General features: G+C 38.6%; 2 protein-coding genes across 2 annotated transcripts in view; one reads left to right on the top strand and one right to left on the bottom strand.

Annotated features, from left to right (window-relative positions):
• The window catches only part of CEP290 (centrosomal protein 290), a 93,424-nt gene extending 76,769 nt beyond the window's left edge, over positions 1–16,655 (bottom strand). The window contains exons 1-11 of the mRNA XM_061415677.1: positions 16,445–16,655; positions 15,717–15,846; positions 15,497–15,574; positions 13,303–13,372; positions 12,967–13,013; positions 9,958–10,101; positions 4,093–4,146; positions 3,197–3,349; positions 2,692–2,874; positions 2,083–2,172; positions 1,225–1,347 (exon numbers count right to left, since the gene is read on the bottom strand). Of these exons, the coding sequence (XP_061271661.1) occupies positions 1,225–1,347; positions 2,083–2,172; positions 2,692–2,874; positions 3,197–3,349; positions 4,093–4,146; positions 9,958–10,101; positions 12,967–13,013; positions 13,303–13,372; positions 15,497–15,574; positions 15,717–15,818 (1,044 nt within the window). The 5' untranslated portion in view covers positions 15,819–15,846; positions 16,445–16,655. The remainder of the gene's footprint in view (positions 1–1,224; positions 1,348–2,082; positions 2,173–2,691; positions 2,875–3,196; positions 3,350–4,092; positions 4,147–9,957; positions 10,102–12,966; positions 13,014–13,302; positions 13,373–15,496; positions 15,575–15,716; positions 15,847–16,444) is intronic.
• A 294-nt stretch (positions 16,656–16,949) lies between these two features.
• TMTC3 (transmembrane O-mannosyltransferase targeting cadherins 3) overlaps positions 16,950–27,431 on the top strand; it is a 51,884-nt gene continuing 41,402 nt past the window's right edge. Inside the window, exon 1 of the mRNA XM_061415679.1 lies at positions 16,950–17,034. The gene's annotated coding sequence lies outside the window, so the exon portion shown is untranslated. The remainder of the gene's footprint in view (positions 17,035–27,431) is intronic.

Below are 27,431 nucleotides of genomic sequence, written 5' to 3' on the forward strand. Positions count from 1 at the left end.
TCTGAATATTAATATACAATTTAGAAGTAAGAGGGCTTCCCTTGTGGCTCAGCTGGTAAAGAATCCGCCTGCAATGCGGGAGACATGGGTTCGATTCCTGGGCTGGGAAGATCCCCTGGAGAAGGGAAAGGCTACCCACTGCAGTATTCTGGCCTGGAGACTTCCACGGACAGTACAGTCCATGGGGTTGCAAAGAGTCAAATACGATTGAGCAACTTTCACTAGAAGTAAGAAAAAGGTAGGTCTTGTTTTATTCAACAGAATTATAAAATATATTTTTTATAAGTCAAAACTCTGTCTTTTACTATTTTGTATACCTCAATTACACTACTCACTGTAGGTATACTGCTGTCTCTCCAGTACTTAAAGATAATACAAGGGCTAGCACTCTGGCAAACAGAAATTCCAGAACTCTCTAATGTTTGTGACTTATGACTTCTTATGTGTTATGTTTCCTCATCATCCAACTATCTTTTTATCATTTTATGTTTCCATTTTGCCTTGTGCTTTTTTTCCCTTACCCAACTTCACTTTCATCCTTATAGTACACTTCAAATGAAAATCTTGTCCTTTGCAACTGTCCTTATTCTCCAAATACTTCCTAAATTTCCTTCTTTCTTTTAGACTATGACTAGAAAAAACAGTTTATGCAAGTGTAACTTCTTTCCTTTTTTCCTTTCCTTCTTTTATTTTTGGTCATGCCACACAGCTTGCAAGATCTTAGTTCCCAGACCAGGGATCAAACTCATGTCCCCTGAAGTGGGCACATGGAGTCCTAACCACTGGACTACCAGGCATATATGAATACATTGGTACTAAATATAAAAATTCTATGCAGTAAAAATTATAGCCATATTTTAGTTTATTTCACATTGTATAGCATATTTCAGCAGTAAAACACAGTATAATAAAGTTTAGTAAGAGTATTAGGATATTCAAATTTCTAAAAGTTTCTAATAGTTCCTTATAAATAATTCCCAAACAATAAATGTATTATCTGCATCAACAGAGAAAAATACACAAAATAATTCTATTCCTAACTCTAAACCTAATTATAATTTTTGCCTAGGAATGGATGGTATAAGAAACTTCTAAAAACTTTATTATCTACCCAAAGGTGCCAGTGACTAGATTAGGCCCAGGAGATAAATGAAAGACAGTTCAGAGTTTCACTGCCAACTTTAATAAAACTCATTGACAAATCAAATTTTGAGAAAGTTTTACCTGTTGTAGAGCCATAACATTACTTTTATCAGCATCAAGCTGGGCATTTTTCAGTTTGTCCCGCAGACTATGTAACATTTGCTGATACTCAATAATTTCATCATCTTTAGAAGACAAAATTAACTAGAAATAAACAAAATAGGGTCTGTTACATAACATCAAAATTAATAAACCATTTCTCATTTATGATCAACACTTCAATACATACTATTAGCAGATCAAGAAAATGCAGGCAAAAAAATCCTGGAAGTGAGAACACAGCAACAATTGGAATGACCAGTGTCCCTTTTGTGCATACCACCTGAAGTTCAAATAAGAAGTGATTCAAAGATACACACTGTGCTTTTTTCTTTTTAAGGAATTCAATCTTTTCATTTAAACAACCTCAAGTTTTCAAAACCCATTCCTAAAACAAGAAGTTATAACTACCTCCCTGCAATTACAAAGTGTATACAACTAATCTTTAAAAAGAAAACATTAAAATGACATGAAGAAGCATAAATATCCTGAATGAATGAAAGAGGCATTATCTACAAAGAAAAATTACAGTCATACAGTCATTAAAAAGAACAAAGCAATACTATATGCACTGATGTAGACTAAAACTTAAAAGATACTAAGTAAAAACAAAGTGAAGAATACATTTACTAACGTCTCTCCTCCAAAATTAAATGACTAAAAACAACTCTAGAGGTCTATACATGGCAGTTCTTAAAACTTTTCGAGCTAAGATATTTTATACACCTTTGGAAATGCCTAATAAAAATGTCACTAACCAGTACAAAGCCTTTAAAGAAAATTAAGACTAAAAATTGAAATCTAAAATTAAAAGCTATTACAGCAATTGAAAAAAAGCACCTTCCACTCTTCTACTTTTGCATTGACAGCTGCCATGATTGGATCATCTTCTTCATTTTTTGCTTTCAGAAGATCTGTAAGCTCCTGCACCTAAAAGGCAACAATTATTCCAAAAACGTTGTAAAACAGTGTAACACAAACATATTTATTATAACTGAATATTTATACATGCATTATACACAGTGATAAGCATACACATGCACATATATACATATATATTTAAAGGCATATTCATTATTGGAGCAGTTCTGTACCTAGCGTGACATTAAATGGTTTGTGCATCTTTACAGTTGTTCACAGGACCTCTAGGAGTCTTTAATAGAAAGTTCCCCAAATTAATAGCTTTGTAGGACTGCTGTCTATATACTCATTCAGATATCACCCATACATCCTACATGGCAAGAAGTATAAGGTATGGGTAAGGAAACTAGAAAAGCACATAGAGACAAATATATCAGCATGGTAACATATCACAGTGTAAGATGGTATATTAGAGCATAAGACAAAATCTCATATCCTAGGAAGTTAAAGTACTTTCCAATTTCAAATAAACAGTAATGAGGCAATATGAAGTCTGTCCAAATAAGTTAATCTAACGAGAATCCTTACTTGAAGCCGGTAATGATCATTTTCTTTTTTTATCTGGTCCATCATACTATCTGTCTGATGCACAACAGCTTTCATCCTATTATATTCATCAGTCATCTTCTCCATTTCCTGGACAGACTCCTCTAAATTTTTTCTCATTTCTTGATTCTGAAGTTCAATTTTCTCATTAGCTTCTGTTAAAGTCTAGGAAAGATAAAGGCATTACTAAAACAAATTAAAATTAAATGGAGAAAATGGAACTTTATAGATATTTTGTATCAACTAAATCAAATTTACCAACTAAATCAAATATTAAGAAAACTAAGAATCTTAGTTCTTAAGAAATGTACAAGATAGACATAAAACAAGAATAAATTTGCAAGATTTGGAACTCCAAAGATGCAATTTATTTAATGTTTTACAAATACACATTTGCAGATTTACATTAAATATATTACTAGATTTACATTATAGTGAAAGTTTTATAAAAAAATTATGGCTTTGAACTGACTTCCATTCATTTTACCTGAATTTCATCCAGATATTGGACAAGTTCATAGTTTTTTTTAGACAATTGTGATCGGTAGTCACTGTCTTCTCCTCTTCTTGATAAAAGTGTTTCTTTTTGCGAATCTATTTGTTTTTGATAGTCAATAATATCCTGACGAAGCTGTTCATTCTGAAGGTAGATCAAGCACGATATTCTATTTTAAAAAAACTATCCAAAGAAACAAAATTTCACCCTCTAAATAATGATCTCAAAACAGACCTTTAAAATCCCAAGGTTTCACAACACTTAAAGCCTCACCTTTTTCTTTAGACGTTTGTTCTCCAGAAAAGGACAAGAAGAAGGTAATTAAAAATGAGAAAGATAATATATAATTAAGTATAATAATAAGAAATTAAAGGAAAAAAAGAAATTTTAGGAGAATAAGATATTATTTTGGATAATCAAAGAAAGCAAGAATATTAATTATCAACCAAAACAAAAAACATTTTGATTATATTAAAAAATAAAAATTCATGATAAACAATGTACATTATTTGGCTCAGAAGAACCAAATAATTAACAGAATTTGTAAGATTTCATAAGAAACAAAAGTTTTAAAAGAATGCCAGATAAAATAAAAGGAAGTAAGGCAGAAATCCACTCACACATTGAGTTAGCAAACTAGCAATGAACAGCTTAAAAAAGAAAGTAAGATTTACCCACAGAGATCTAACAAATGAATGCAGTACTTAACGAGTTCACCTTTCTATTTATTTTCTATTTCCCTAAGATAAAGTCATACCATAAAAATCACAGTTCAAAACATCAATTACTTAGACAATTCCAGTTCTGGTTACACAATTAATTTATGAAAACTTTTTTAATATGTATCTTTGTTGAACCACCACAACTACTGAATTTGTTTTACCAACCTCTCTCCTTAATTTGCTGTTTTCATTTTCTGCCTCCTCATTTCGAAGAGCCAACTAAAATAGGAAAAAAAATAAAAAAGATAACATTCAGCGGTAATTCAATGTAATGTCAGGTTTTCAGTTTCTCGTCAATAAAGCAGAGAATGTTTAATTACTGAGGACTTCATGTTGACCCAAGACATGAACAGTAAGCCAAAATTTTGAAAACTAAGGATAGGAAGGATTAAGCAGGTTGAGTTTAAAAAAAAAAAAGACTCTAACCAAAGGATACAGAAAACAAAACCATTACTCTTATTCCCCAGCCTAAAACCTATTAATGAGCAGTCTTCTGTCCAAGATCTCTACTGTTTTGCAGTTCTATCATCAGAGCTAAAAGACTTCGCTCTCAGGGAGCATTAAATTACTTAGAAATACAAAGCAGTACAACATAATGCTTAAAAAGAACCATGGATGCTTGGATTTTGGCTGGGGAAACTAAAAAGACATCACTGGGTCAACAGAGGAAATCTAATTATGGACTATCTATTAGAAAACAGCATTGAATTGACACTACATTTCCTGAGTACGCTAATTATATAAGTAGTTATATTGAAAAATACCTCTCCTTTCAGTGGAAATATACTGAAATATTTAAGAATAAAATATCATAATATTTGTAACATTTAAAAGAGAAGTACCACACTATCTCACATTAACTCTAATGGCTCACCAAAAAAGAAAGGAGAGGAGAAGGAAGCAAGAGGAGGAGGGAAGGGGAGGGAAGTAAGTCTGTGTGTGCAAAGACACTGACAGATAAAGCATATGTAGCACGGTGTTAACTGGTGAGCCTACATAAAGAGTATGTGAGTGTTTATTGCTTTTCCTAAAATCTTCATGAAGATAAAGTTTTCAAAATAAAAAGTTTAAAGAAAATTCATAATCAAATGCAATGTGCTATACAAATTTGGGGGCTTCCCTGGTGGCTCAGCAGTGAAAAACCTGCCTGCAGTACAGGAGCCATAGGAGACAGGGGTTCAATCCCTGGGTTGGGAAGATCCTTTGGAGGAGAGCATGACAACCCACTCCAGTATTCTTGCCTGCAGAATCCCATGGACAGAGGAGCCCGAACAGTCCCTAGGGTCGCAAAGAGTTGGACACGACTGAAGTGATGCACGCTTACAAATTTTACAAGTTTACCATTATCATTATCATCATCTGGGAATTAAGAGTCCTATCCTGTTTTGAACTGGAAAATTTAACAATAAAACACATGTCAAGAACTTAAAGACAAAACCGTTTATGCTACTAAGGCTCATTTTCCTTGGTTTTTGAAACATCATACTCCTGATACTTTTCTTGGGCTGTTCCTTGAAGCATTCTTTCTATTTCATTAGACATTTCTATGCCTTAGAGATCAGCCTTCCAATCACTTCTATTGCTTCAGTATCTGTGACCCACAAACTCTTATCATCTATCCAGTGTCTCTCATGATTTCCAATCCACAGATATCCTTTTGGAATATGCATGTTCCACAACAAGAAAAGCCACTGCAATGAGAAGTCCACATAATGCTACTAAAGAGTAGACCATACTCGCTGCAACTAGAGAAAGCCCACACAGCAATGAATATCCAGTGTAGCCAAAAATAAATTAATTTGAAAAACTGTTTTAAAAAAATCAAACTCAAAAAAAAAAAAAGACTGACTTATGTATACCTTTCCATGGTATCCCACAGCATTCTTATATCCAAATGTATCCCCAGAGTATCCTATTATCTTATATTATCTTTGAAATTGACAGTGAATATGGCTAAGAAACAGAATAGTATGCCCACTGTATCCTTAGTATTTCGCATTCTATAACTACTCAGTAAAACTCAGTGACTGGTGAAGGGCAAAAACAAATTGCCAAAGCAACTCATATCCATATTCTATTTCAAGGAACCTAGGAGACGGCAATGGCACCCCACTCCAGTACTCTTGCCTGGAAAATCCCATGGACAGAGGAGCCTGGTAGGCTGCAGTCCATGGGGTCGCTAGGAGTCGGACATGACTGAGCGACTCCACTTTCACTTTTCACTTTCATGCATTGGAGAAGGAAATGGCAACCCACTCCAGTGTTCTTGCCTGGAGAATCCCAGGGATGGGGGAGCTTGGTGAGCTGCCGTCTATGGGGTCGCACAGAGTCGGACACGACTGAAGTGACTTAGCAGCAGCAGCAGCAGCAGTGGCTGGAAAGGTATATTAACTATGTATTCAAGTTATCCCTGAATATTCATTGGAAAAACTGATGCTGAAGCTCCAGTACTTTGGCCACCTGATACAAAGAGCTGACTCACTGGAAAAGACCTTGATGTTGTGAAAGATTGAGGGCAAAGACGGGGATGACAGAGGCTGAGATAACTGGATGGCATCACTGACTCAACGGACATGAGCTTGAGCAAACTCTGGGAGACAGTGAAGGACAGGGAAGCCTGATATGCTGCATTCCTTGGTGTTGCAAAGAGTCAGACAAGACTTAGCGACTGAACAAGTTGTCTGTGTGTGCCTAAGAATAAAGATAGTAGTCTAGGATATGAATGGACAAGATAGTTCTGATTAGCTAACAGTAGGTGGTATCAGTGATGAGAAGTTGATGAATACACAGGCTAGACAAAGAACAATAGCCTAGAAAAAGACACACACCAAAATCTCCCTAAGCAATTCTATTACTGTACAGCATAGGTAGGATCCTTCATGATAAGAAATCTATAGGTCTGTTATGTTTCACTGAGTCAACTAAACAATAATTTGCTAAGAGCTTATTCTTCACTTTTGTTGTTGTTATTTAGTCACTAAGTCATGTCCAACTCTTCAGTGACCCCATGGACTGTAGCGCATCACGTTCCACTGTCCAAGGGATTTTCTAGGCAAGAATACTGGAATAGGTTGCCATTTCCTTCTCAAGTTCAGTTCAGTTCAGTCATTCAGTCTTATCCAACTCTTTGGGACTCCATGGACTGCAGCACTCCAGGCCTCCCTGTCCATCACGAACTCCTAGAGTTTACTCAAACTCATGTCCGTTGAGTTGGTGATGCCATCCAACCATCTCATCCTCTGTCGTCCCCCTCTCCTCCTGCCCCCAATTCTTCCCAGCATCAGGGTCTTTTCCAATGAGTCAGCTCTTCTCATCAGGTGGCCAAAGTATTAGAGTTTCAGCTTCAACATCAGTCCTTCCAAATGTACATCTAGGACTGATCTCCTTTAAGATGGACTGGTTGGATCTCCTTGCCTGTCTAAGGGACTCTCAAGAGTCTTCTCCAACACTACAATTCAAAAGCATCAATTCTTCAGCGCTCAGCTTTCCTTATAGTCCAACTCTCACATCCATACATGACCACTGGAAAAACCATAGCCTTGACTAGACGGACCTTTGTTGACAAAGCAATGTCTCTGCTGTTTAATACGCTGTCTAGGTTGGTCATAACTTTCCTTCCAAGGAGTAAGTGTCTTTTAATTTCATGGCTGCAGTCACCATCTGCAGTGATTTTGGAGCCCAAAAAAATAAAGTCAGCCACTGTTTCCACTGTTTCCCTATCTATTTCCCATAAAGTGATGGAAAAGGATGCCATGATCTTAGTTTTCTGAATGTTGAGCTTTAAGCCAACTTTTTCACTCTCCTCTTTCACTTTCATCAAGAGGCTCTTTAGTTCTTCTTCACTTTCTGCCATAGGGTGGTGTCATCTGCATATCTGAGGTTATTGATATTTCTCCTGGCAATCTTGATTCCAGCTTGTGCTTCTTCCAGCCCAGCATTTCTCATGATGTACTCTGCATATAAGTTAAATAGGCAGGGTGACAATATACAGCCTTGACGAACTCCTTTTCCAATTTGGAACCAGTCTGTTGTTCCATGTCCAGTTCTAACTGTTGCTTCTTGACCTGCATACAGATTTCTCAAGAGACAGGTCAGGTGCTCTGGTATTCCCATCTCTTTCAGAATTTTCCACAGTTTATTGTGATCCACACAGTCAAAGGCTTTGGCATAGTCAATAAAACAGAAATAGATGTTTTCTGGAACTTTCTTGCTTTTTCGATGATCCAGCAGATGTTGGCAATTTGATCTCTGGTTCCTCTGCCTTTTCTAAAACCAGCTTGAACATCAGGAAGTTCACGGTTCACGTACTGCTGAAGCCTGGCTTGGAGAATTTTGAGCATTACTTTACTAGTGTGTGAGACAAATGCAACTGTGAGGTAGTTTGAGCATTCTTTAGCATTGCCTTTCTTTGGGGCTGGAATGAAAACTGACCTTTTCCAGTTCTATGGCCACTGCCGACTTTTCCAAATTTGCTGACACACTGAGGATCCTCCAAACCCACATGTCCTGCATTGGCAGGTGGATTCTTTACCACTAAGCCACCATTCGTCACCTTTAGGTGGCATCAATCTACACTTTTTTCACTGCAAAAACTATACAGATATTAATAGCTCACTTTTACATTACTTCCAAACTATCTAATAAAATAGATACATCAAGAATGGGAATTTGGGACTTCACTGGAGATCCAGAGGTTAAGACTGCATGATTCAATGCAGGGGTCATGTGTTTGATCCCTGGTAGGGGAACCAATTGTAGGAGAACGGAGAAGGCAGTGACATCCCACTCCAGTACTCTTGCCTGGAAAATCAGATGGATGGAGGAGCCTGGTGGGCTGCAGTCCATGGGGTCGCTAAGAGTCGGACACGACTGAGCGACTTCCCTTTCACTTTTCACTTAAATGCATTGGAGAAGGAAATGGCAACCCACTCCAGTGTTCTTGCCTGGAGAATCCCAGGGACGGGGGAGCCTGGTGGGCTGCCGTCTATGGGGTCGCACAGAGTTGGACACGACTGAAGCGACTTAGCAGCAGCAGGGGAACCAAAATCCCACATGTCCCATGGCACAGCCAAAAAAAAAAAAGAATAGGAATGTTTTTCCTTATATATCAGTCTATGATGAATTCTTTTTAAATATCAACATTACCTCATAATCAATGTCATTTACTTATATTTATAACAATCTATTTCCAAGAGAACAAGGACAAAATAAGATTATCAGGACATGATACAACATTGACCTTATAAAGGACACGAAAAGCTTCTGGGCATCAGGGATGGGACAACTAATACACATATACACCAAATTTTTTACTAAGTCAGTGACAGTGGAAGCAAAAAAAGAAAACATATTATTTTCTAAAAGTAAATATAAATTTATCTGCAAAAATATAATTTTTTTCTGAAACTAAACTTAAGTGAACATTGAATTATTTTATAAATAACAAGTATAACATAAGAGGGAATAATAAACTATGCTTGTATAAAAGATGACACATTATGATTTAATATATGATTTGATTTACAAAATGGTGACATTAACACTCTTTAAGAACCTCTATATTACATAAAGTGAGGTATGCCTGAAAATAAAAAATTTGATTATTATTGAATATATCATTAAAGATTAATTTCCAAGTCTACCACTAATATAAATAAAAACTTCTTTTTTCCCAAATTATGGCAAATAAGAAAATCAATTGATTTTGAATGCCTAATTTTTTCAAATCAATATTCCAGGCCAAATCATCAACTTTATGTAAAGAATTTTTAACATCTGCAGAAAAAGATACCTCCATATATAAAGAATTAATGTCTAGGTCATATTCATTCACTAGAAGTACTTGATCCATTGTATTTTAAAGACGTGATGACAACATCAGCTATGATATAAAACCTTAGAAATACATATAGATCAATTTCCACAAATACATAAAACTTGCTATCGTTACTAAAAATGATAAAAAGTATACACAGGTAGTGTTTTTTGGTAACTTGAACAGTTAAGAGTCAATGGAAAAATGTGCCTCACTTGTTCATTAACTTTCTTTTCTTTCTCCAACTCTTTTTCCATGTCCTCCAATTCTCTATCTTTTTGTTCCAATTGCTTTTCAAGTTGGCGAATTTCATCACGTAAAAACCGAGTGTCACGTCCACCTGCAGAGTGCTGTGCCATCTGAAAGTAATAAACCAAAAGTATAAATTAATTCCATTACATTTGGAGATTCAAATGAATCAACAGCAAATAATTATTTTGACTTTTAAATTTTATTATAATCAGTACCAAGTGTTTAAAATCAAGCTGCTGAAGAACCATTTTTATTAAGCTTATTTAGGCTTTAGTTCACAGACAACCCTTTAAGCTCTTCCTAAGCCACCCAGAGCTACAAAGAATTGAGTGTCAATCACTCAGATTCTGTTATAGCTGAGCCACAGGCATCAGGGTAAACTACAAAGGCATACAATGGTCTATGCAATGAACTATTTAGGCTTTCCCTGAGTACCAGAGCTCTGAAACAACACCAGAATCCACCTGAGCCTCCACCCTAGTCACTGACCCATGGAGCTTAAATTAAGCAGCCCTTCCCCTCATATCACTGACTCATATTTACACCAGTGCTATCTAAAAGAACTTCTAGGATAATGGAAATGTTCTCTGCACTGCCCCATATACATGTCTCTACTGAGCACTTGAAATGCAACTAGTGCAATGAAATGATTTCTTAATTTAAGTTGTAATTAATTCACACAGTAATTAATTTAAACGCTAACAGCCACACATGGCTAGTACTATCATATTAGACATCCAGACAGATTACCTTTAAAATATTGCAGCAGACTAAATACATTTTGCTTCATATTCCAGTTACTTTTGGAGAAGGCAATGGCACCCCACTCCAGTACTCTTGCCTGGAAAATCCCATGGACAGAGAAGCCTGGTGGTCTGCAGTCCATGGGGTCACCAAGAGTCAGACACAACTGAGCGACTTCACTTTTACTTTTCACTTTCATGCATTGGAGAAGGAAATGGCACCCCACTCCAGTACCCTTGCCTGGAGAATCCCAGGGACGGCGGAGCCTGGTGGGCTGCCATCTATGGGGTCACACAGAGTCAGACACGACTGAAGTGACTTAGCAGCCAGTTACTTTGGGTCATGGTCGAAAACACCAAAAATCCTCTGGTCCTCTAATCTGTCTCTAAGTCATCTCCCTGCCATTCAGTTCTGTTATTTTTCTATGTTAACCAAATTTTTCATACTCTTTACCTCCTTCAAAAAGCCTTCCATTATGCTCTCAAAGCAAACCTTCTTCCAAGATAAACTAGTATTTTACTTCCCCACCTTTCCACTGACTTATCCTTTCTACCTCCTTGCTTTAGCTATAGTTTGGCTCTTTTAGTACACTACTTCATTTGGAACTTTTTCAGATTGGAAATGCTTATTCTTTCAAATCTCATATACCTAGGGGTTAAGAAAAGGTGTTGATTTACCCCAAACTATAATTTCTAGGCTATCATTCCTCCGCCATCCTGTAAAAACTCCTCCTGCTGCTTTGAATCTCACGTGACAGCCAGCTTTCTTATCACTACCTACTCATGGTAGTAGCAAACTACCAACTTCTCAGTCATTCCTTCACAAATTCACTGAGAAATTTTGGCACGTGGCTCACAGTCTTCCATCAAAAGTCCCCAAGCAATTTCTACACATATGTAACTCTCATTCTGGACTTTCTTTTTTAAAACTCTTCTTGTCTGCATTATAGCCTCACACTCCCATCCCCACACCAGGACCTTGTCCAAGCAGAAACATTCTTCAATTATTCACAAAACATCTGCCCTTTTACCTCACAAGACCCTTTAATCCCTTGACTCCTCTTCTCCTTAATCTCTCCCTAACATCCCAACCTTGATTTCCTTGCCTATTTAGCTTTTTATAATCACTGCTTCAACCAATATCTCCAACTGCCCTATTCTGTTCTGTAGCAGTTGCCCTGCTAAACACTAGCACAGACTTGATCTGACTCCGTTAGCTCACTTGTGCTTGTGCTTAGTTGCATCTGACTCTTGGTGATCCTTGGACTATAGCCCACCAGGCTCCTCAGTTCATGGGATTTTCCCAGCAAGAACACCAGAGTGGGCTGTAGCCCACTTTTTCTGGCCGGGAAAATACCACGAACTGAGGATCAAACCCGCATCTCCTACATCTCCTGCATTGCAGGCAGATTCCTTACCCACTGAGCCATTGAGGAAGCTCTCATAATTCAGTTAACAAGTACTTATTGAGAAAGACTGGTATTTCCCTAGAAGCTGGATATACAATAAGGAATAAAAAATAAAACCATCTGAATCCATACAGCTAATATGTGAAAGAACCAAGATCTGAACATTCCAGATCCTGAAATCTCCAATTCATTCTCCATATATTTTAGGTTTTATCCGACTTCCTTAAAGTTTGACTACACATCTCCCACTCTTAGCAGATGACCTCTTCATCCTCTCAAATTCCAGGCACTAAACCTACCGACATGAAAAGCTTCTGTAAACATCCATTCTTCCTTCCTTTCAAGTACAAAGGAAAAAAGGTCCTTCCTCCTTATAAAGACTAATCCATTTGTATCACATTCTTTCCAATAATCTCCATAATTTCAATGTATTCAGTTCCTTCACTGAAAATTTATGTTCACATTTCGGCTCTTGGCTTTCTCAAAAAGCTCCTCTTCTCCTACACCTTTCTGTCACTGTTCCTCAAATTCCAACTTGCCTCACTACACCTCAGTAATAGTAATCTCTCTGTATATTTCTCTAGACTGTAAGCTCCATGAGGTTACTCAACATTTTTATTTTGTTCACAATTGGACGTGCAATCCTTAATAGAATTTAAGGTACATGAAGGCATGTAAAATATATACTGAACAAGTAATTATAAACACAGTATCATTCCAGTGATTTTCCAGCCAAATATAATGAAAAAAATCTGAAAATAATAATTGAAAATGATAATATTTACAACAATTATACCCTAAGAAATACAAAAGAACATACCTCTAGTTCATTTTCCAGTTTCATTACTTTAGTTTTTAATTGATTTTCTATTAAAAAAGATAAATGTTTGAATTGGTTAGATCTCAAAACAAACTTTTAAATAAATTTCAACAAAATAATAAAATTATTTTTTAAAGTCTATCATATTTATAATAAGGTAACAGAAGAGAAAGTAACTATTTTGTACATTTTCCATGAAACAGGAGTTCCAGAAAAATCTTTCGAAATAAACTATACACATTTTATAGAGTCTATATTAAAGTTGATTCTCTATTGCTTAGTGAATAAATGGAATCTACTCTAACACCACAGTAATCCTTTCTCCAAGGCACTTACCAAATTTTGCTTGTTCTTCTCCAGCTTTTTCAACTTCTTCCAAAGCTAGCTCTACTTCTTGAGCTTTCATCTAAACATTAAAAAAAGTTGTTTCAGTATGCCTTTACATCAGAATATAAGCACTAAAAATAAGAATTTAGTTTTTATTTTCTATCCTACTACTTAGGGCCTGCAATGCCTGGCACAAGGAGACATTCTGCGAATATGGGCTGAATGAATAGGTGAATTTCTTACTTAAGGCTATAATTTCTAGATTCCTAAAAGTTTGAAACATCTTTGATTCCTCTTTTTCCCTCAAGTCTTATATCAAGCATTGCAACTTTCCCTTTGTAATGTTTTCAGCTATCTCTTTTTTCTATTTTAATTTTCATTACTCTAGCCCATAACTTATGTCTAACTTCTTACGTAATGTTATGTCTAAACCACTTCAGTTCTCTTCAATGTGTCATTTAACATAACTAATTTAACCCTCTGAATGCAACTGTATAGCTCAAAAACCTTTAATGGCTTCTAACTGTTGAGCATAAGATACGCCTTTAAGGCCCTGGACAGCTTATTCCAACATCTGTTTCTTCTACAACCTGCTATAAACTTTCTGCACTTGTCTCCTCAAATGTAAAGAATATGCATATTTTCTATCCCCAGTTTTTATTTACGGTAACTTTCAACTCTAGAGGGCTTCCCTTGTGGCTCAGCTGGTAAAGAATCTACCTGCAATGCGGGAGACCTGGGTTCAATCCCTGGGTTGGGAAGATCCCCTGGAGAAGGGAAAGGCTACCCACTCCAGTATTCTGGCCTGAAGAATCCCATGGACTGTACAGTCCATAGGGTTGCAAAAAGTCAGACAGGACAGAGCGACTTTCACTTTCACTTTCAGCTCTAGAGGGCTTCCCAGATGGCACTAACGATAAAGAACCTGCCTGCCAATGCAGGAGGCATAAAAGATGTGGGTCGGGAAGATCCCCTGGAGGAGGTCAGGACAACCCACTCCAGTGTTCTTGCCTGGAGAATCCCATGCACAGAGGAGCCTGGAAGGCTACAGTCCATAGGATTACAAAAGGAGCCTGGCAGGCTACAGTCCATAGGGTTACAAAGAGTCAGACATGACTAAAGTGACTTAGCACGCATGCACGCTAGCGCTAGAAGCTCGTAAACACTTTACCATTGCCTCCACTTACCAAAAACTACTCAACAAGTCTTTGACCTTTATAAGGTGTGAGAGTGAGCATTGTTGAGCTGTGTCTGACTCTTTGCGACCCCATGGACCATATAGCCCACAGGATTCTCCAGGCCAGAATACTGGAGTGGGTAGACGTTCCCTTTCCAGGGGATCTTCCCAACCCAGGGATCAAACCCAGGTCTTCTGCATTACAGGCAGATTCTTTACCTGCTGAGCCACAGCAAAGCTCTTAAAAATCAGTTCAGTTCAGTTGCTCAGTTGTGTCCGACTCTTTGTGACCCCATGAATCACAGCATGCCAGGCCTCCCTGTCCATCACCAACTCCTGGAGTTTACCCAAACTCATGTCCATCGAGTCGGTGATGCCATCCAGCCATCTCATCTTCTGTCGTTCCCTTCTCCTCCTGCCCCCAATTCTTCCCAGCATCTAAAAGGTATTCTCACATCTAAATCTCTTCCTCTCCTAACAAATGTGTACAGTGGTTGGCTACTCTAACAAATTATAACATAATTAAAATAAAACAGGCTTCCCTGATAGCTCAGTTGATAAAGAATCTGCCTGCAATGCAGGAGACCCCGGTTCGATTCCTGGGTTGGGAAGATCCTCTGGAAAAGGGATAGGCTATCCACTCCAGTATTCTCGGGCTTCCCTCGTGGCTCAGCTGGTAAAAAAAACTGCCTACCATGTGGGAGACCTGGGTTCAATCCCTGGGTTGGGAAGATTCCCTGGAGAAGGGAAAGGCTACCCATTCTAGTATTCTGGCCTGGAGAATTCCATAGACTATCTAGTCCATGGGGTCAAAAAGAGTCGGACTGGACGGAGCAACTTTCACTCACTAACGTAAGACATCCATATGCCTTTTAATACAACTATTCTGTTTCCCCTACACAGTCTTTTAGGAACTTTAGCTGTCATTTAGATTTTACAAAGTGCTTTAGAGATTAACTTATCTAAGAAGAGATTCTTAAGCTTTCTCTAAAAGTTAAAGCTATTATTAAAGTACTGCATACAAACCTTCATTAGTGATTGAGTAATTCTAAAAAGGTGTATCATATTTTCTTGACTTTCACTTTTTAGCTCATTTACTTCCACCTAAGAGAAAAGCAACAATTTCATATTTTATAATTCTTAAACAAAATATAAGAATTCTTTCAGTTGTACCATTCAGCGATTTCAGGGACAATTTAATCATAGTTGTATGTATGTAGCTATGCTTTATTTATCAATTAAGTACCTTGGATAAGGAAATTAATAAATTATCTGCCAATTCTTCTTGACGAGGCAGCTCATCTGGGTCAACCTTTCTTATTTCTTTCCAGTTTATATTAGGCGGCATCTTGAATTCTTTCACTGTGCTTTACCTTCTATAACAAAACAAGTGGGTATTAGCATTTACAAGGTAAGTAGCATTACTGTTTTTACAGTAATTTAAAGTTGTTACAGATCAGATTATTACAACTCTCTACGGAGTTTGCAAAAAGTTATTGCTTCTTAATTGTGTAACAGATATGTCGATTAAATAGCCTGTATGAAAAGTACAACAGTTGCAAAAAATCATCAGATATTTTATCGGCCAAATAACTTACGAAGGCTTCCACGCTTAAACTTCCACGCTTAATCTAAGTCAGAATTAAGATTCTGAGTCCCGCTCCTCCACGCCCCCTTACCACCTCGAACACCTAATGGTGCCAAGCGCGGGGGTGCTTGAAAGGCTGAAATTGAGCCCTGATTCTGAGAAACAAGAGCTAGAATTAAAAAAAAAAAAAAAAAGTGAGGAAATTTACGATTGAAACGAGTGCAGTTGGGCCTGGGAAATCAGGGCTGCAGAAAAAGGAAAGCAAACCGATTGCGAACAGGCGGCTAAGGAATGGGGAAACTAAGCTGTTGTCTACCTGGACCCCGAAGGTTAAAGAACCTGCGTGGGAAGAGACTATCGGTTTGCGCTCACCAGGATCCACCTACCTACACCAAACCTGGCAACCAGCGGCGGCCGTTCAGCTACCATACCCACTCGGCCCGGCCCAGCTGCCAAACCTGACCGCTCTCCAGCGCCGTTCCTATCGGACACGGGATCCAGCCAACTGGTCCGGAGCGAGTAATAGCGACGGCGGCTGCTAGGCGACACCATTCCCCACCCCGCCGAGGCCGCAACAAGAGCCCGGATGCTAGCGATGCCTACATTTCACGACCGTGGGTGATGCTTTACGTTCAGATTCCCCCGCGAGTTCCCTGCACTGTGTGTTATGGACGAAGTGAAGGCGTGAGGTGAGGACTCCAAATCCCAAAATGCAGTTCTGCTTGGAGGCCGGGACTTTTAGGACGATGAAGTCTCTGAGAAGTGGAGGTAGGCCGTTCCCGGCGTGCAGTGCGGGAGGCTGCGGCGGTACCGGGGTGCGGGGGAACCGCCCGGAGGCGGGAGGCGCTGCGGCCGAGGCGTGTCTGCGCTGGTGACCTGAAAGAGGCCGAACATGCCTGTGCCTTCGGTGGCGTCGCTCGACGGACCGCTTTTCCCGAGGTTTCTCTAAGTCAACCCCGCGTGGAACTGCTCCCAGGTGAGGTCGGGCTATTGGTTGGTGGCTGGGGAGGAGTTGACGGGAGCGGTCCCGGGTGAGAGAAGCTCCTGCCTTTGGGGCTGAGGGGCCCAGCCAGAGTCTGAAGAGGTGGGAAGACGCCGCCCTCTCCTTGGGTGTTCGCTGGCGACGCCCTGGGTGGTGCCCTCTGTAAGAAGGCAGAAGTTTTAGCTTCTTTGATTTCATAGTCTGTCCCTGTACGGTGGAGTGGGGGCCGCGAGCTTGGCAGGGGGCGAGTGAGAATTTGGGAAGAGGACACCTCATCCTCCGACCTCGTACGCCTTACCTGTAGCCCCATTATCTTCGCGGGTTGACGAACTTGAAGGTTGAGCGAAGGTTCCAGAGAGGAGAGGTTAGAACTTGCCCAGGCCACTGCTAGGGGGTAGAAAGATAAGGCACCTCTGTACTCAGCAGCCCTGTTGCTGTCACTCGCTTGGTGACCAAGGGTGGCTTTCCCTAACAACTGCCTTCTTAAACGCTTGCAGCTTTTCTTTGTGCAAGTTTTGCCCATCGGGCTGCTCTCAACCATTCTGGAATGTGATACAACGCTAGGAAAACTTTCTTAAGCTGTAGACTTGAAATCTGAATACATTTTCAACTGTTTGGACCAGTGCATCCATCTTTGTAAAATTTTAAGCACGCACTTTTCATTTGCTAACTATAATTGATACCGAAGTTTACTTTTGAAAATAATTTCTTTCCAAACCATTCAGTAGAAAATAAAAAACATAATTTTGTGATCCATTTAGAGACGTTCATCGGATTTGTAGTAGTGATCATTTTGTCTAGTCCTTTCCTGGAAGATGGTATGCCAAACATTAACCCTTTTTTGACTATGCCGTATGTCCCCATAAATTATCTTATAAATGAAGGTTTGTACCTGTTGACAGATCTGTTCTTTTTGTCAGTTTGCTTTTTTTAGATCCCACATATAAAGGAGATCACAGTTGTTTTTCTTTCTCTCTCTGACATTTCACTTAGCATAATGCCATCATGTTCCATCCATGTTGTCATGATGTCATAAATGGTAAGATTTCTTTTTGTGTGTGTCTGAGTAATATTGCATTGTGTGTCCATACTATTCATACATGTCCTTTATCCTTTCATCCATGCATTTATACTTAGGTTGTTTCCATGGGTTGGCTATTGTAAGTAGCGCTGAATGAATATCTCTTCAAAAGAGTGATTTAGTTTTCTTCAAATATATACCCAGAAGTGGAACTGCTGGATAGTATGGTAGTTCTGTTTTTAAGCTTTTGAGAAACATGTATCATTGTTTTCTATGATGGTTTCATCAGTTTGCATTCCCACCAGTATACACAAGTGTTCCCTTTTCTCTACATTTTTGCCACCAATACTTATCTCCTGTCTTTTTGATGATAGTCATTCTTACCAGGTGTGAAGTAATTGATACTCTGATTGTAGTTTTGATTTGCATTTCCCTGACTTTGCGTGATTATGAGCACCTTTTCATATACCTGTTGGCCATTATATGTCTTTGGAAGAAGTTCCTGTGCCGTTTTTGAATCAGGTTTTGTTTTTTTGTGATTCAGTTGTATGAGTTTTTATTTTGAATATTAACCTGTTTTCATATCTATTTTTGCAAATATATTCTCCCGTTCCATGGATTTCCTTTGTTATGTGAAAATGTTTTAATTTGACATAGGACCATTTATTTATTTTTGTTTTGTTTTTGTTGTGCTTTGGTTCCAAATCCAAAAAGTCATTTCCAGGACCAATGTCGGGGAGCTTACCCCGTATTTCTACTGGAAGGATTATGGTTGCCAGTTGTATGTTCAATTCTTGAATCCATTTTGAGTTGATTTTTGTGAGTGACGTAAAACAGGGGTTAGTTTCATTCTTTTGCTTGTGGTTCTGTTTTCTCAAAACCATTTATTAAAGAGACTATTCTTTCCCCATTGTATATTCTTGATTCTTTTGTCTATTTCTGGCCTCCTGAGTCTGCTCTATTAATCCGTGTGTGTGTGTGTGTGTGTGTGTTTTCATGCTAGTTGCAAACTGTTTTGATTACCGTAGCGTATTCATTATTTCATTTAATCTTCATAATAACTCAGTGAAATAGCTGCTTATATTGTTCTCATTTTCCAACTAAGTTAAGAAACCTAGGCTTGGAGAGTTTAAGAACTCTGCTCAGACTTGAGTAGTATGATTGCACACGAATCTTTCTGGTTAAAGGATATGTTTATAACTGATACATGGCTTTCTCTTGCGTGCTGGATACCAATACTTGTAATGTGCTTATTCCTCTGTCTTGCTGTCTATATTAAAATATGTATTCTGATTACATAACTTTGTTTACTCAAGAATTTGAATTAAATATTCTTCATATTCAGTGTTTTCAATTCATAATTTAGCAGGGGGAGGCAGAGAGGAAAGCTAGTGTTTCTGGAGCACATATGTCATTTACTGTGCTTAAAACTACATACTTGCTTTTGTAGTAGTAATCTGTTATTTTTGCTGCATCACCTTATTTTTGTTCTTGTTTTTTCATTCATTGTGACTGTTATTTTCTATTTATTATTTTTGTTCTTGTCTGTTTTAGTCTTTTCTACCTTTACCTCTCCTCACTTTCTTATTCACATTTAGGGTACCTGGCCTAATAGTAAGTTTTATTCTCATTTTTCAAAACTGAATGAGTATAGGTTCAGAGAACCTAAGTAATTTTGTAATACTTACTGAAACTAAAGTTATAACCCACATCTCAATTGCAGTACTGATTAAATGCAAAATCTCACTTAAATTTTATAACTTTGTTATTGTTGTTCAGTCTCTTAAGTCATGTCTGACTCTTTGTGACCCCATGAACTACAGCATGCCTGGCTTCTCTGTCCTTCGCTATCTCCCAGAGTTTGCTCAAACTCATGTCCATTGAGTTGATGATGCCATCCAACCATCTCATCCTCTGTCACTTCCTTCTCCTCCCGCCCTCAGTCTTTCCCATCATCAGGGTCTTTTCCAGCAAGTCAGCTCTTCACATCAGGTGGCCAAAGTATTGGAGCTTCACCTTTGGCATCAATCTTCCCATGAATAATCAGCGTTGGTTTCCTTTAGGATTGACTGATTTCATCTCCTTTCTGTCGAAGGGACTCTCAAAGAGTCTTCTTCAGCACCACAATTAGAAAGCATCAAATCTTCGATCCTCAGTCTTCTTTCTGGTCCAGCTCTCACATCTGTACATGACTACTGGAAAGATCATAGCTTTGACTCTTCGGACCTTTCTAGGCAAAGTGATGTCTCTACTCTTTAATACACATTACTCATTCTAACAGTATTTTAGGGCTTATTCACTCTGCTAGACACTGGGGGTGCAGTAGGAAATGGCTTAACTAAGGTCTAGGCTCTAATGCACTGTAGTATGTTTGTACTTAACTGTGGACAAAGAAATTTAACTCAGGTTCTAGTTCAGTCACTTCCTGTGTATAATTTTGAGGAAAATCCCTAAAACCCACTGTTATTCTTCGTGTAGTTTTCTAAATCACTCAATTTTCACCAAGAGAAGGAATTTATCTGACAGTTTTGTAAATGTCTTTACTATAGGAGCACTTGCCTAAATCTGCCTTCTTTCATCTCTTTGGTTTTATGAGCAGTTTTATCTTCCCAGAATCATTTCATAAGAAAGGCTTGCCTTTTATAATTGATACTTCTGTTCTCTGTACCAACCAACCTGCATTCTAGATGTAATTTCCATCCCTTTTATGCTACCTTATCAAGAAAAGGAATAGTAACTTACTGTTCCAGTGTCTAACATAAAGCATGGTGTTGAAAAATTTAGTCTCTACTGTGTACAGAAAATGTTTTGTTTTGCCTTGCACTCATGGAGAGGAATCAGTGTGCAGCAAGCAAACACTTGTCTTCTTTCAGCATGAGGAGACTGGAAAGATTAGTAGGAGTCAGTGTGAATACAGACCATGCAAGCCAAAGTTTTACTTTTGAAGAAGATATAATCATGAAATTACTGAGCTGAGAAGACGTTCCTCTCCAGGCTAAATACTCCCAGATTTTATATAATATAAGTATTTCATAAAATAGTCCTATAGATTTCTTTTTTCCATGATTGTATTGTCGGGATATGGAAGAGTGAGCACTCACTACAATTTTGAAGGAATTACATTGTTTTCTGTGTTCGTAATGTGTTTATGAGTGGTCAGTTGCATTTGGATTCTTTGCATATAGTGACATTGCATTTGGTAAGCCAGTCAATCTTTCCATCCACTCACACTGTGCATCTGTGTGAATATGCTTTTGTGTCTAGGAAAAGAACTGGAAGTTCCCTTTGGTCTGTTTGTGCTGCCAACAGAATACCGTAGATTCGGTGGTTTATAAGCAGTAGGAATTGCTCGCAATTCTGAAGACTGAGAAATCCAAAATCAAGGCATAGCAGATTCAGTATCTAGTGAGGATCTGGTTCATAGCAGGCATCTTTTCACAGTGTCCTCACATGGCAGAAGGGGCACTGGATCTCTCAAATCCATTAATAGGATTAATGCCCTTATAATAATATGAAGCTCCACCCTCATAACCTGATCACCTCCCCAAGGCCCCCTCCTCCAAATAACATCGGGCATTAGGATTTAACATGAATTTGTGGGTAGGGGAGACACACAAACATCCAGTCTATAGCATTCAACAGGGATGTGTTACATTGTTACAGAAAAGTGAATCTCGCTGCCCTCTCTCTGTGTCCTTATGTAACCCTCTCCCTTTGCCCTAACCTCTTCCCTTGCAGGTGACTCTTTTGGACAAAACCCAAGATGGCTCCAGAACTGAACTCAGGGTATATATGAGAAGTAGCTCTCCTCCCTTTCTCTCATAATATGCTTCCTTAGAGAATCTTCAAAAATTCTATTGTCTTGACCCTTTATAACCTCTCCCACATTGTTTCTGGGTTTACCTTGCTTGATTGATAGTAAAAAAAAAATGCAGTATGCAAGAACTTGAAAAGTGCATGTGCATTGGGACTTACCATCTGGCTTTCCTGACAGTACCATTTAAAGTTCAGGTTAACCTATTGAAGAATATGACTACAAGAAGTAGAAAGGACTAACTGCTCTTAGCTACATTTAAAGCTTGATTTGCCTAATTTAAAGCTGCATTTGTAATTTTAGTATTTTCATTTTTATTCAGGGACTTCAGATGCCTGACTTAACAAGCAAAACTTTCTCAAAATTTAAACAACTTCTATAAAGCTAGAAAACTATACTTAAAACTATGGCAACTGCCTTGGTCTTACAAAAATTTCAATATTTGTAAACTTGGCTATAAATTCTTATACTTTTCAACTAAAAGTCTTAAATCCAGAAATTGCATGGTCGATAATTTAATATTATGGATAGGGAGGCCTGGCGTGCTGCAATTCATGGGATTGCAAAGAGTCGGACACGAGTAAGCGACTGAACTGAATTGACTGACTGATGTTATATATTTTACATAATATTGTATTTTAACTTACAGTTTTGAAGCTAGTATATCAGAATTTCTAGTATATATGTTAAATACTCTTCAACATTATAAGTACTCTAAAAATCAAAAACATATTATTCCCGTATATAATTTCAAAGTATTAAAACCATCAGTTTAATTTGCTTATTTTTTCTGTTAGTTTTAAACTTTCTTTATGTGAAAACATATAGCCAGGCAGCAGTTTGTCACCCCAAGTATTACCTGGTCAGCGACCTGAGAGGTTTCTGACCCCATACACAAGACTTGATTTTCACTACCTGATGGTGAATGTCTTGAGTTGTTTTGTTTTTCTGAATTAGAGACACACATGATTTTAAAGTAAAATCATTCTTCACTCTATGTTTAAACGCATCAAGTATTCTATGAATTATATCTTCTTGAGACTGTCATTCAATAGCCTGCTGACCTATTCTATTGTTGCCTGGGTATTACTGCTTGGAACGGCTGTAGTTTGGGTATTTCCTTTGTTACTCTCTTGTGCTTGATTCCCTGTCTCTTGATTTCCCTGTCTTTGTGTTTCTTACTCCCTCATGTTATTGGAGTAAGTCTTCTATTAGTTTCCTGAGAGGAGAATTGTTGGAGGTACGTTTTTGAGATCTTGAATGTTTTACAGTATTTTATTCTGCTTTCCTACTTGGGAAATTACACTTTATTAAAATAAAATTTTAATTTGGAAATGATTACCCAGCAGAAATTTGAAGCGTTATTTCCTTTTTGTTTTCTGGATTTTTTTCTCTGGCTGCTAGTATTGTTGGTGAAAAAAAGGGGTTTAATTGGATTCTGACCTTCGGTATGGAACCTGCCTCATTTCTTTCTGAAGGTTTTAGTACCCTCTCTTTTTGTACAGGATTCTGGGTTCAAATGGTAGAAGATAGCTTGAGGGTCTAAAAGCATGTACTTTTAACTTAACCCTCATTTTCGATAAGCTGTGTCCTTTCTATTGTCTCCAGTAGCAGACACTCTGTTTTACCTGCTCCAGAGAAAAATTCTCCAGTCTTCTGCCTTGATGTAGGAGAGAAAGTTACTTGACTGTATGCAGTGAGAGAGGGGTCTAAACTTTAACAAATCCATCTGTTCCTCACCCTACTTCTTGAGTTCCTTTGTACCAGTTTTTGAGATTGGTGCTGTAAGGGGTGCAGAAAATTTTCCAGTTTTTCCCCCTTCAGTTAAGGATTCACTTTCCTGAGCTTTGTTGAGTCATTTAGGAATCCTTTTGCCTTTTTAGCTTCCAAAATGTTCTGAGATCTCCTCTCCAGTTGTCTTTATCCTTGTGAATGTATAGCCTTCCTTTTCTAAGAAGTAACAACTGTTATTTTAGTATGATTGAGAAGGAACTAAGCAGATCTCTCTACTCTTTAAATAAGCAGTATCAACTCTGTCATGATAATAGGTATATACAAGTCCATACCATTTAGATATGCTAAATTGCTTCTGGATTCAAGATAAGCCCTTCAATAATTTTTCTATACATCTTCAAAAGGTACAGCTAATTACCTTTCTGATGTGCTGGTTTCAATTTAGCATGTCTTTAAAAAGTGTCAGTCAATCAGTTCAGTCCCTCGGTTGTGTCCAACTCTTTGCGACCCCATGGACTGCAGCACTCCAGGCCTCGCTATCAATCACCAACTCCTGGAGTTTACTCAAACTCATGTCCATTGAGTCGGTGATGCCATCCAACCATCTCATCCTCAGTCGTCCCCTTCTCCTCTCACCTTCAATCTTCCTCAGCATCAGGGTCTTTTCCAATGAGTCAATTCTTTGCATCAGGTGGCCAAACTATTGGAGTTTCAGCTTCAACATCAGTCCTTCCGATCAATATTCAGGACTGATTTCCTTTAGGATGAACTGGTTGGATCTCCTTGAAGTCCAAGGGACTCTTCAAGAGTCTTCTCCAACACCACAGTTCAAAAGCACCAATTCTTTGGCACTCAAATTTCTTTATAGTCCAACTCTCACATCCATACATGACTACTGGAAAAACCATAGCTTTGATTAGACAGACCTTTGTTGGCAAGGTAATGTCTCTACTTTTTAATAAACTGTCTAGGTTGGTCATAGTTTCCTTCCAAGGAGTAAGCGTCTTTTAATTTCATGGCTGCAGTCACCATCTGCAGTGATTTTCAGTTCAGTTCAGTTTCTCAGTTGTGTCCGATTCTTTGCCACCCCATGAATCACAGCACGCCAGGCCTCCCTGTCCATCACCATCTCCCAGGGTTCACTCAAACTCAACATCCATCGAGTTGGTGATGCCATCCAGCCATCTCAGTGATTTTGGAGCCCCCCAAAATAAAAGTCTGTCACAGTTTCCATTGTTTCCCCATCTATTTCCCATGAAGTGATGGGACCAAATGCCATGATCTTCGTTTTCTGAGCTTTGAGTTTTAAGCCGACTTTTTCACTCTCGTCTTTCACTTTCATCAAGAGGCTCTTTAGTTCTTCTTCGGTTTCTGCCCTAAGTGTGGTATTATCTGCATATCTGAAGTTGTTGATATTTCTCTTGGCAATCTTGATTCCAGCTTGTGCTTCATCCAGCCCAGCATTTCTCATGATGTACTCTGCATATAAGTTAAATAAGCAGGGTGACAATATACAGCCTTAATGTACTCCTTTCCTGATTTGGAACCAGTCTGTTGTTCCATGTCCAGTTCTAACTGTTGCTTCGTGACCTGCATACAGATTTCTCAAGAGGCAGGTCAGGTGATCTGGTATTCCCATCTCTTAATGAAGTTTTCACAGTTTGTTGTGGTCCATACAGTCAAAAGGCTTTGGCATAGTCAATAAAGCAGAAGTAGATGTTTTTCTGGAACTCTCTTGCTTTTTTGATGATCCAGAGGATGTTGGCAATTTGATCTCTGGTTCCTCTGCCTTTTCTAAATACAGCTTGAACATCTGGAAGTTCACAGTTCACATAGTTTTGAAGCCTGGCTTGGAGAATTTTGAACGTTACTAGCATGTGAGATGAGTGCAATTGTGCGGTAGTTGGAGCATTCTTTGGCATTGCCTTTCTTTGGGATTGGAATGAAAACTGACCTTTTCCAGTCCTGTGGCCACTGTTGAGTTTTCCAAATTTGCTGGCATATTGCGTGCAGCACTTAAAAAGTTTAATGTTGTCTAAATTGTTCTTAACTCTAAAATAATTTAATACCTTCTCATAGGCTCTGTGTATGCATTTTTATACAAATCTTACATCTGATTTGAAGTCTCTTGTTCTTCTCTGATCTTTCCAGAACTCCTACAGATTTATCTCAGGTTCCAGATCTTCTGGCTCTGTGAATGATACATTAATTTTCTGTTCCTACTGTAACACATGCCACAATGTGGTAGCTTAAAATAACAGATTCATTATTTTACAGGTCTGTAAGTCAGAAATCCTCAACAGGGCTGTAGTCCTTTGAGGAACTCTAATGAATAATGTGTTTCTTTGCCTGTTCCAGCTTCTGCCTGTACTTGTGGCCCCCAGCTAACCATCATATCACTCTGACCTCTGCTTTTTTTTTTTTGACTCCTGTGTCCCTCATTGACTTGTGAGGCTTCTTTTCATTGAATTGGCCCACCTAGATGGTCCAGGATAATATCCTCATCTCAAAATCCTAAATTTAGTCACACCTGTGAAGTCTATTTTGCTATAAGGTAACCAGTCCATTCTAAAGGAGATCAGCCCTGGGTGTTCTTTGGAAGGAATGATGCTAAAGCTGAAACTCCAGTACTTTGGCCACGTCATGCGAAGAGTTGACTCATTGGAAAAGACTCTGATGCTGGGAGGGATTGGGGGCAGGAGGAGAAGGGGACGACAGAGGATGAGATGGCTGGATGGCATCACCGACTCGATGGATGTGAGTTTGAGTGAACTCCAGGAGTTGGTGATGGACAGGGAGGCCTGGCGTTCTGCGATTCACGGGGTTGCAAAGAGTTGGACATGACTGAGTGACTGAACTGAACTGAACATATTCACAGGTTAAGATGGTTTACATATTTGGGGAGGGTTCCCTCCACAAGTGATAAACTAAAGTTATGCTAATGACACTACTCAAGCTAGAAAAGTAAATCATCAGCATCCTTATTTTTATAATAGGGTTGTTTCTTCAGTAACCTCCACTTCATATAGTTCTTTCTCCTCTATAAACATTGTTTCACTGGATTCTTTTTAAAGCAATAACTTAAATTATGCATTGTCATGTATGAATGAAGGCCAGTCTGTAGATTAAAGGCTTTTGTTACATTGGGAAAAAGGAAAACAGTGTTTTATATCTGGATCATAAACTGCTTCTATACCCCAGGGGCCAACCAGATAACATAAATCCATCGAATAACTCAACCTCAGTGAAAGATAATGGAACTGTAGTAAACTGGCTAGTATACAGTGAGCTTAAAGGCATTCAGACGGACATTTTAAAAAGACTTGATCAATCTGAGCAAGGCTTCAGGCTACAATTTTGGACTCTTGATGTAAGTAATAGTTGATCTTCAGATTCATAAGGTACTAAAACGTGAGATTTATCTACATTTTAGAAAACCCATGATCAGTGTCTTTTTAAGTATGTATTTGTTTTCCCACAAGGATTCATTTAGATCCTGCTGGGACATATCATACCAGGTTTTCTTCAGTTATCTTTGTTTCCCAGGTAACCTGACCTGTGACAGCTGAAGAAGTTAGCTGTCTAGTTAGCTAAAGAACATGAACGTGAAGTCGTTCAGTCATGTCCGACTCTTTGTGACCCCATGGAATGTAGACTACCAGGCTCCTCCCTCCATGGGATTCTCCAGGCAAGAGTACTGGACTGGGTTGCCATTTCCTTATCCAGGGGATTTTCCCGACTCAGGGATCAAACCCAGGTCTCCCACATTCCAGGCAGAGTCTTTAACTTCTGAGCCACCAGGGAAGGTTAAAGTTAGCTAAA

Source organism: Bos javanicus, chromosome 5, assembly GCF_032452875.1.
Source record: "Bos javanicus breed banteng chromosome 5, ARS-OSU_banteng_1.0, whole genome shotgun sequence".
Taxonomy (NCBI): Eukaryota; Metazoa; Chordata; class Mammalia; order Artiodactyla; family Bovidae; genus Bos; species Bos javanicus.